The sequence below is a fragment of the Sinohyriopsis cumingii genome, chromosome 14, assembly GCF_028554795.1.
Source record: "Sinohyriopsis cumingii isolate HCF-2022 chromosome 14, ASM2855479v2, whole genome shotgun sequence".
Classification (NCBI taxonomy): domain Eukaryota; kingdom Metazoa; phylum Mollusca; class Bivalvia; order Unionida; family Unionidae; genus Sinohyriopsis; species Sinohyriopsis cumingii.
In genome coordinates, this window is record NC_142974.1 from 3,007,412 (window position 1) to 3,017,565 (window position 10,154).

Genomic DNA, 10,154 nt, shown 5'->3' on the forward strand with positions numbered 1-10,154 from the left:
TTGATCAGTAGTTCAAGATGTTAGTAAATGTACCGGAGTAATCTCTTTTAATGACGTGTATACATTAACATGATAATATTACATTTTTGTCTATTGTGTTGTGTGTTATTTTTGTTCTATATCTTTACTAAATGAACGCAACTTTTTATGGCTGATAAGTCATATGCAACTGAAATACTGCTACAATCCCCCCAAATCCTTTCATTCATATGTGATGTGTCAATAATTTTAAGTGTAGAAGGACATGGTTTTCTTGTTGTCATTGTTTACAAATACTACAAATAATGTTGCATTTAAAACTGAAACAAATCAACAAAATGTGTTTAAATTTATTAACTCAACTATTTAACAACTTGATCCTGCAATAATGGCTATATGTTCCTAATTATGAAATTTGCACTTATGAAATATATGGTTTTATATTTGCAGTTGTGAAGGGAATTAATAAATTTCAGGTCAACTTTAGTGGCTGGGAGTTTTACTAACCTTTGTGCTTTACATACAAATAAAAAGTAGTCTCCCTTTACACAATTGATTATGGAGTTTCACAATCAGTTATCTTATTGGCTCACTCAACCAAATGATGATAGATTATAATCAATAATCGGAACAACACTACTTATAACACCTCATAAAACATCCTGCATCAACTCTCTAGATTACAAGGTAATTAACAGCTTGTTGTGTACATGTGTCAGCAACCTAATTATCACAAATCATTGCATTAGTATTCACTTTCCAGACTCTAGCAGGCTGGTTCCCACTTGTTACTAAAATATGGGGATAATACGCAAATATACTGATTATTTTTGTCTTAAAAATTTTTCTTCAAAAGCAATACTGTGAAACAGTATGTGCAGTAGATGGCCTCTAAAATGGTATTTTGTCCTACTTGAGGTAGAATCACGTGTGTATCAATGGACAAACACACAAATGCTGATATTTAAGTCAAAACTTATCCAATCTAATCATGATTGACTCCCTCTTAGTGTAGATTAGGCCCAAATGAAAATCCCTCTTCCCTCTAGAATAAACTTCAAAGATAATTTCAAAATAATCTAACTTAAGAATGACATCAGTGACCTGTTGGCTCTGCCCAGTACATCTTGGTTTGGCATAGAGGCCGATATCAATGTGCGTCATAAAAACACAGGCTGGAAATTCCATGTGTCAGAAATTCATACAATTTATATTCCACACATCAAGACCTGAGGGTGCACATCTATTGTCAACCATGTCATCGAGCTGCTTTCATTTCCTACAGCTATATATGCTTCAAATGAATGCTATTCCTTTTGAAATAAATGAAAGCCAACAACATTAGCAAAATGCTGCACTCAGTCAAAAGGAATTTAAAATAACCGATGATAAATATTCTTTTTAACATGACCTACCCATATTAAAGAACTGACATTTAAACTCTTTAATATGTCTGCTTCAAAAACATGATTCCCAAAAACTTTTGAGCATATTGGGAAATATGGTGTACTTGGCATACTGGGAGGCATGGTGTACTTGGCATATTGGAAGACACTGTGTAATCGGCATATTTGGAGACAGGGGTACTCAGGATATTGGTAAACATGGTGTACTTGGCATACTGGAAGACATGGTGTAATCAGCATATTGGGAGACATGGTGTATTTGGCATATGGTGGGGGGGCATGGTGTATTTGGCATACTGGGAGGCATGGTATACTTGTTATATTGGAAGAATGGGAGGCATGGTGTAATCAGCATATTGGGGGACATGGTGCACTTGGCATACTGGGGGGCATGGAGTATTTGCATAGCTGCCAATCTTCCAGGCTCACAATTAGTGAAAATAGGGATAAAAAGTCGTGAATTTGGACATGAATTTATGAAAAATACCATGGCAATAACTCCATCCACTCTGACCACTCCAACCGTCAATACTACACTATATCAAGTTCACAAAATAAAAATAAAACACTACATATATGCAGAAATATTTATTTATCAAGACATGATACTGTGGCAGATTTGAACTTCCTCAACTGCTTGTTCGTAAATTTGTTTTCTAAACAGTTCCGGCTTATTGCCTGCTAGTTGATCAGGGGGACTAAAATTGCTGACAAATTTTATGCAGCTAAGGAGGCCCTAAAGTCTGTCTTATTTTTCCTCACTAAAGAAAATACTCTTTCGCTGTCACTGTTGCTGTGAGGAATGCACAAGAGCTGCAGCATTTTTGGTTCTTCCACAGGAAAATTTGGAAGTGATTTTCGAGTAGGGAACATTTGTCAGAACAAATGTTTAGCATGGTCTCCAGTTGATAAAGGTAGATTATGTTCGACAAGAAAACTCACAAATAATGCTTCAGCGTTGGTAGCCTGCAGGTCTTCCGCCAATGGTTTAAAATATTCCAGAGCTGAAATCTGCTAATTCTTAATTTTCCCAACTTCTACGTGTTTTTTTGCAACCGACATTCTTCCTCACATCGTCTCTGCGATGGCACACCGAGTGCAAAAAGCATGAATGAATATCAATGTTTAATGGCAGAATGCACGGCCAATTTTTGATATATTCCAAATTAAACTTCACTTTTTGAGTAACACATTTCTTTTTCCTTGGTGGTGAAGACATTTTCAAGATCTTACATGCGACGCTGAACGGTAACTCAAATCAGTGTTTTGACGCATGTGCGGAGCCAATTTCTGGTCAGGCCTCAGTTTTTCTCAAAAGCATTTGTAAAACTACTCTAATAGATATAGATTAAAATAGGCTAAAATGCTTGCTACCGGGCCAACTGTACTAATCGGCTGTAGATCTACTAATATCGTTACCAGCAGTACCGGACCGTTTCGGCAACTGCGAATATCATGACTAGCGCTTAATGGGAAATCGGTTATTTTATTAAAGATTTAAAATAATTGAGGATTGGAACATTCGTGAAATTTTGGCTTACGGCGTGAATCGCTGAAAAAGTTGTGAAATTCACACCAAATTCGTGAGGGTTGGCAGCTATGGATTTGGCATACTGGGAGGCATGGTATACTTGTTATATTGGAAAAATGTGTGTGTGTGTGATTTGAATTTTAACATATCTTTAAAGATTTTTTAGTCATATCGCTTTGATGTCTACAGTGTGGCAGTTTATGGTGATGTCTAGCATGGGGCATCATGCTGCAGACATGTAGCATGTCCCACCCATTCACATTATCCTGACACCAGGCCAACCAGTCCTAACACTAACCTCTTAATGCTGAGCACCAAGCGAGGCAGCTGTTAGTACCATTTTTATAAGTTTTTTGGTATTTCTTGGCTGGGGCTTCGAATCCACGACCTTTCGCATCTGAGCTGGATGCTTTAACCACCTAGCCACCGGAGCAGTCTTTGCAACTTGGAATGACTCAGCCGAATATCAAACCCTCGACTGCCTGCATCCAAGGCGGGCGCTCTAACCACTAGGCCACCGGAGCGGTATATTGGAAGTCACTGTGTGATCAGCATATTGATAGACTTAGTATGCTCAGCATATTAGTAGACTTGGTGTACTCAGCACATTTGAAGACTTGTTGTACTCACATATCTACATTTCATGAGATGGTAAGGAAACCTTTTGACTCGGATCATGTGTTTCCTATTATATGGACACTCCAAATAGTCTTCTGCATCGGGAACTCTGTACTGGGCCATCTTGAGCTACTTCAACTATTCAAAGACTGTAGTGAATTACTGAAAAAATAATACATATTGCATTAAATATTGATAAAACATTTCAAAGTAATACAAGGTTATACATCAACAAAGGTTCCATAGAACACTCATTGCACAAAGTGCAGAGAATGACTTGCGTTTGTGAATTTGCTTTTCTATAACTAAAATATTTTTATAAAAAGTAGGAAATTAATAACTTGTTCATAAACAAACAACATACACGTGTAAAACCTGAGAACTAAGTGCAGTATTCCTGCAATGGTCACAAGTCACTTTTATACAAAAAAAACATTAAACAATTTCATATTCTTTCAATCTCCAGCTAATAAAGCGGGCATTATTTACTGGTCAAATGATTACGTCTAACAACACCGCCAAGCCCAGCAAACATGTTGGTGGCTTTTGTTTTTCTATGTTTTTTAAACTGTGAGATTCCTTTATCAACCACTGCATTGGTGGCTGCTTGGTTGTGTATGCTGTTAAAAAAGAAACACATGTTGGCTATTGTTTGAGGAACGATTGTATACAGAATTAATTGAAGACAATCACAAAGATAACTTACTGCCTTTACTCATGGATTAGTAAAAAGTAACATTATCGATAATGTTCATTCTGGCATAAAACTTCAAGAACCTGGTGAAATTGTTACATTTCATAAGCTAAGCCACAATCGTATTGTATTAAAATTCATACACGAACTCTTCCTCAAAATCATAATAAACGTTTTACACACAATTTCTCATACTGAAATAATTTTAAAAAATTCCCGGTACGAGAAAAATACATTTATGTGTATTTAAAATTTCAGGAACCATGCCAAGATCGTATGATATTAAAATTCATATGCGAACTCCTCTCCAAAATGATAATAAACATTTTACACTATTTCTTGTACTTTTAAAAAATCCCAGTACGAGAAAAATATACATGTATTTAACATTTCAGGAACCACTCCACGATCATATTATATTCGAATTCATACGCGATCTCTTCCCTTAAAAGATAATACATTTTTTATACACTATTTCATGTATTTGGAGAAAAAAATAATTTTTCACGTGCGAATGAATATACGAAATTTTGTGAGCCACGCCACAACCACATTATATCCAAATTCGGGTTATCTTAGGGTCACCGTATATACACTTTAGATGTTTTCAAATGGGATTGGACTGATATTGAATTTTCTAACACATCATCAAATACTTTTCTTCTCTGCATAAATCCTAGTCACTGATGACAGGTCATCACTTAAAAATTTCACTTTTATGCAAAATTTAAATTTATTTTCTGCCCCCCCCCCCCCAATCTAAACATATGCATATGTTGACAATATTAACTTGGCCCAAGTATGTTGAAATAAGTGGATAGTATTGTATTATGAAAATGGTGACATTGTTTTAAAATTGGCAACAAAATATTGAGGTTTATGATTTTATGGGGAGACTTTTTAAAGCCAGCATCATCCCTAAGTCAGTTTAAAAGTTTATGAAAACTTTCTAATTCAAATGAATAATTTAAGCAAATGGCTCCTCTCAAATTATATCTGAACACAACAGTAAATAATTCTAAGACGTAAAGTTGGAATTAATAATTTTTGTCTACCTATACTAGATATAAAAATCAAACACCAATAAGATGACCAGGTAGAGTCATAAGTTCTCTTTCAGAACATTCCAAGGTCAAAAGGACATGTCAGCATGTTTACAAATTATCATTATCTTAAATTACAATCAGCAACCACAAATAAAAGTTAAAACATTTCTTTAAAATTGACCATTAAGCTTAAGCTACAACCTACAATCACGAAAATATTAAGCACACAATATAGACATACATATGATTAAAAAAGTAAACATAAAACACAAAATTTAATAAAATCAACGAGTCACAGTAACATAAATGGACGTATTCTTTGTAAGATACATCACTACACCAAGTTTCACGAATCCAAGTATGTCATATTAACTCATTAACCCCTGGCGCCACATTTCAACATCTGTAGCATCACGGTCATGCTTGATACACTAAAGTGGGTGGTAAAGGTAGACAGATGTAGCTCTACAATGACACCAAATAATATGGACGTTCTACTGCACTACAAAATACAGACGGAATAACCCAATGTTTTGGACCCGACTTTTTCCACCCAAATTCGCATGTGGTCGTAATCCAATTTTGTGTCCGGATTTTAGACCTTTGGGTCACAACTCTAAGGCAGACAGACATGTGAACCTTTGCAAAAAGTAGGATAAGATGTGCATTTGGAATAAAGAGTGGTCTTGATATGAAAATGATGGGTCCGTTAAGCAAAAAAGAAAAAACTCCCACTTTTATCCTTCTGCTCATATGTGAGCGAAACAGCCAATGAGAAACAATGTTTTTAACACAACAGAAAATCTCTTGGAAGTTGATGTATTAGGATGTATTCAGAAATAGCCCCCAAAATGCGTTTCCTACTTGCATTTCAGACAAAAATGACAAAAACCTCCAGGGGTTAATGAGTTAACCAAAAATGGACAAACAATGCAAATATATATATATATACATGTATATACATACACACACACACACAAACACAAAGTTAGTCCCTAGCATGTAAGTCCTATGAAAACAACTCCTAAGGTGTAGATGAATTTGTGCCGATATATATACCATTAGATGTCAACATGTCAACTCTACGGCTATTACTAAAACACCATGGTCACAAACTAAATAACAGAAAGAAGCAAAGCCAACAAGTTTTGTAAAACCGTAACAAATAATTTAATTATCCAAGTTATTCAACAAAAATGCGAGATGAACTTACAGTATTATGAAGTGAATCATGACAAAGTTCTATCAAAGCCCAAATAAATGAAAAGTTCCGTGTAAATTTTTGAAACCAGAAATGTGATGGTTGGCCAAGAGTCGGATGCGGTCAAAATGGCAGTGTCCTGAACCCCTCTGAATGATTCACAACAGTTCCAGAATAATAGTGTAGTCCAAATAAGAAGCACTTCTATTTCCACTGGTCAGCCCAAACAAATGTTTTCCTCTCAAATAATATCTAACTACAACATATAACACATCTGCAGACTTACAACAAGAACACAATTGAGGATGACTCCAAAACAGGAATGAACCTGACTGCTCAGCTCTTTCCTTATATGTACCTTCTATTGTGGCTATATTTCCTACTACTCATTTTACCCATTCATGTAACACAGACCAACCAACGCTAAGTTACTTAATTCTAAACCTTGTCAGTCATTAAGTCTTATTAGTAACCTACAACACGTACTTTGGCATCTATTTACAGATCCTGCGTAATTTTAAGCTCTTAACAAACTCGGGTCACGTAGGCAAAATCTCAAGATATTTTGTAAAATTTATAACTATGAATACAAAAATGAAATAAAATCATGTGCCAGAAGTTACAAATATATAGATATACATAATAGTACAAAAGCTCTTTTCTATTGTTAAGGACAGCATTTATTTTGTATTGCCTCTAGCAATACAAAATAAATGCTGTCCTTAACACGTCACTCCATTTCAGACAAAGGGTAATTATCTAAATGTAGATGTGTTGTATGATAGGGGGTTTCCAAAGTTATTAAAGATTATCATGCATTCAGTTGATTTTTCAGTTCAACTGCTTAGAAATTGGTGAGAATTTAAGTTCTTTGTCCTGCAATACCTTTTAAAAACTGTGCTGCAATTATCCCTTCATTACGACAAGCATGCAGTTTTCCTTGTGTATGTAATGGAATAATTATTCCATCACTGCTGACCCTGTCATGATTGCTACTACTACATGCACACCATGATACGATTTACAGTCGACATGACAACAATTCCACTCACGGTCTAATGAGTTATGAACAGTACCATGAAAAGTACACCTGGCACAAAAAGGTTTCTCATAGGATATTCTTGCATTATGAATTTTACAATAATGTGCAAGACATCCCAAAAAAATGAACATTTAAACTTTCTGACTGGTGGATCCTATACAAATTTAATTTTAAAATTAGGTGTAATGTTTATTAATCCTAAATTACTGAATATTTATCAAAAGGCAAAATTTTACTGGAGGGATAAAAACTAAAGCAGTTCTACCACATTCCTGGCAAAACAAAACAAGATTCTGTGATATCAAAATATAAACAATAACCCTAAAAACATCATTTTCATGGAGCTGGTTTTTAATATCTAGTATTTAAAAAAATTAATATTACCACAAAATTACCTGTGATAAAAACTGGTTCAGTTCTAAATTTTTCAAAATATATATCCAACTTGAAAATGTTTTGAATATTTAAATATCAGAAAGGAACCTGATGCATTTCAAATCACTATGCAAACACAGAATAGCACCTTACCTGTTGTAAAAGGATAATTACAAAATTCCTAATACTGGAAATACCAATTCATTACTTGACAACAAATGAACAGGATTTTGAAACTGATTTAATACTCAGCAAGATATCTCCTCCAGATATAGAATCATGTGGGGCTTTTCTAGATACTAAAAATAGATTTTTTTTTTATATCACCAGTGATTTCTCCAGTAATTTTCACACACCTTGAATTTTAGTCATGTGACTTTAAATGAGAATTAGATCAATGATATAATGGTAGAGAATCTGACTTTCTAAATTATACCCAAATTATACAAAGTAAACATTTCAAACTGCATTAACAAATGATCAAGCCAAAATCATTCACAATTTTGAATGGCCTCATTAAGCATGCAGTTGTAAAATTGAGATTTTCACATTTTTGACCATCGGCAGTAAGGTCGAAATAGATTCTCGCTATTGTGTTGCAACATCTGTGAATGTGCTTGGCTACACATGAAAGGGTTGTGTGAAATGTCTTTTAAATGTGTTTAAGTCCATTGTTAGAACCTGTTTTCATTTTAAAAAATCATATGACCAAAATAAGTGGTGTAAAGAACAAAATGTTATTTTTTACCATAAACAGCAATCTTTTACAAATCAGATTTGTAGAAAACACAGACAAAGCAACTGAATAGAATTATCCAACATGACATAAAAACTATGAATTCATCATTTTTTTAAAAGAAAAGTTTTATGGAAATAATTTAGTGCAGGCAGCAGAAATGAGGAGGTATTTTAGTGAGAGATTCAGGGTTGATTTACAAAAGTCTTAAGGTCAAAGAGGAAGGTCTATGGGGTGGGGCCACTATTTCTATCAAGATTGAGAACTTTGATGTGTGATACCTTTTAGTTTAGAAAACAGTAAACAATTCTGAGCAAAATCGATCTCAACAGTTATGGCATTTTAATACTGGTAGTTTGCACCAAACCAAAAAGAAATGAAAAACATCAAGTAACTGTCAGTCTTTGGTGTGTGTTCCTTATTTAGAAGTCAACAGGGCTTTCCTGGTAGCTAAAAATAGAACACTCACAACGCAATACAACTGTAAATAGAACAATCACTAGGCGGTCATTTTGTTGCCATGTCTCTACTTTTAATAAACTCGAATTTCAGATTCCTGTTTTATAGTATTAAGATAACACAACGACAATCATCTGCAATCATCTGCAAAATCGTCATACTCGCCTGACATGACACTAAATAAAAAATGAAGGTGTCATTTAAGTATTTGAACAATTACCAAGCTATATTACCTCTACATCGTTAAGCAATCATAAACAATTATTTAAAAAAGGCAAACAGTAGGAAAACGGAACTTCGTATAAATAAAGTTTCAAGGAGTTTTAAATATTCTTAGTGAATGTGTCAATGCTGCACAAAATGGCGGGAGTACATTGAAATCAGCATCTCGCTGTAAAAATTACAATGACAACTTGGCTAAAATAACAAAAACATAAAAAATAACATATATATTTTAGATTCAACCATTCGTGCTAATTCTCTTATTTGAACACCAAATTATGTGGGTGGAAAAAGAAAAGGAAAACAACTACTGTGATTTGTGCTTCTTACTTACCTTGCTTTCTGCGTCATAACCAACCGAAACGTGGAATAACGACACCACTTGAAAAGCGCGAACTGTCGTGGTCTATCGCGAGAAATTGCGAGAGAAAAAATCACTGGTTTATTTTGGGTAATTGATATGTACATACACGATTGAATGGGTCACACATTCAAATAAGGTAAATCATGAGTTATATGAGGAGGGGGACGATGGAGAACATTAACCTGGAGAGCTTCAATACATTTTCCAGTGGCAAATATTAGCTTACGGGGTTACACTACTGTTTATATGTAACCACTAACGATTTTGAAAACGAAAAATATAATGGATATAAAATATGCACAAAACATTGTCGTTTCGTTCATTAATTTACAAAATTATATCACCCTCGTCACTGGGTCTATAACACTGACAGGTTGCTTCAAGTCAAACGGTTGTTTCTTTACTGACACGGTCGCCATTATGACACGGGCCACTCTATTGTTCTGACAATATATGCGATTTACGGTTGGGTTTTTAAAAA

At 34.5% G+C, this 10,154-nt stretch overlaps 1 protein-coding gene across 5 annotated transcripts in view; it reads right to left on the reverse strand.

The window, feature by feature from the left end:
- The window catches only part of LOC149783104 (uncharacterized), a 69,848-nt gene extending 60,112 nt beyond the window's left edge, over positions 1 to 9,736 (reverse strand). For 2 of the 5 annotated variants that reach the window (XR_016413543.1, XM_089931318.1), the window contains exons 1-2: positions 8,046 to 8,154; positions 3,547 to 3,696 (exon numbers count right to left, since the gene is read on the reverse strand). Coding sequence is in view for 4 of the 5 variants with exons in the window: in XM_089931318.1 (XP_089787444.1) it covers positions 3,547 to 3,657 (111 nt within the window). In the remaining variant the exon portion in view is untranslated. Of the gene's footprint in view, positions 1 to 3,546; positions 3,755 to 8,045; positions 8,156 to 9,643 lie in introns of those variants that run through there. The other 3 variants (XM_089931320.1, XM_089931321.1, XM_089931319.1) reach the window with 3 other exon arrangements.
- Positions 9,737 to 10,154: the final 418 nt, after the last annotated feature.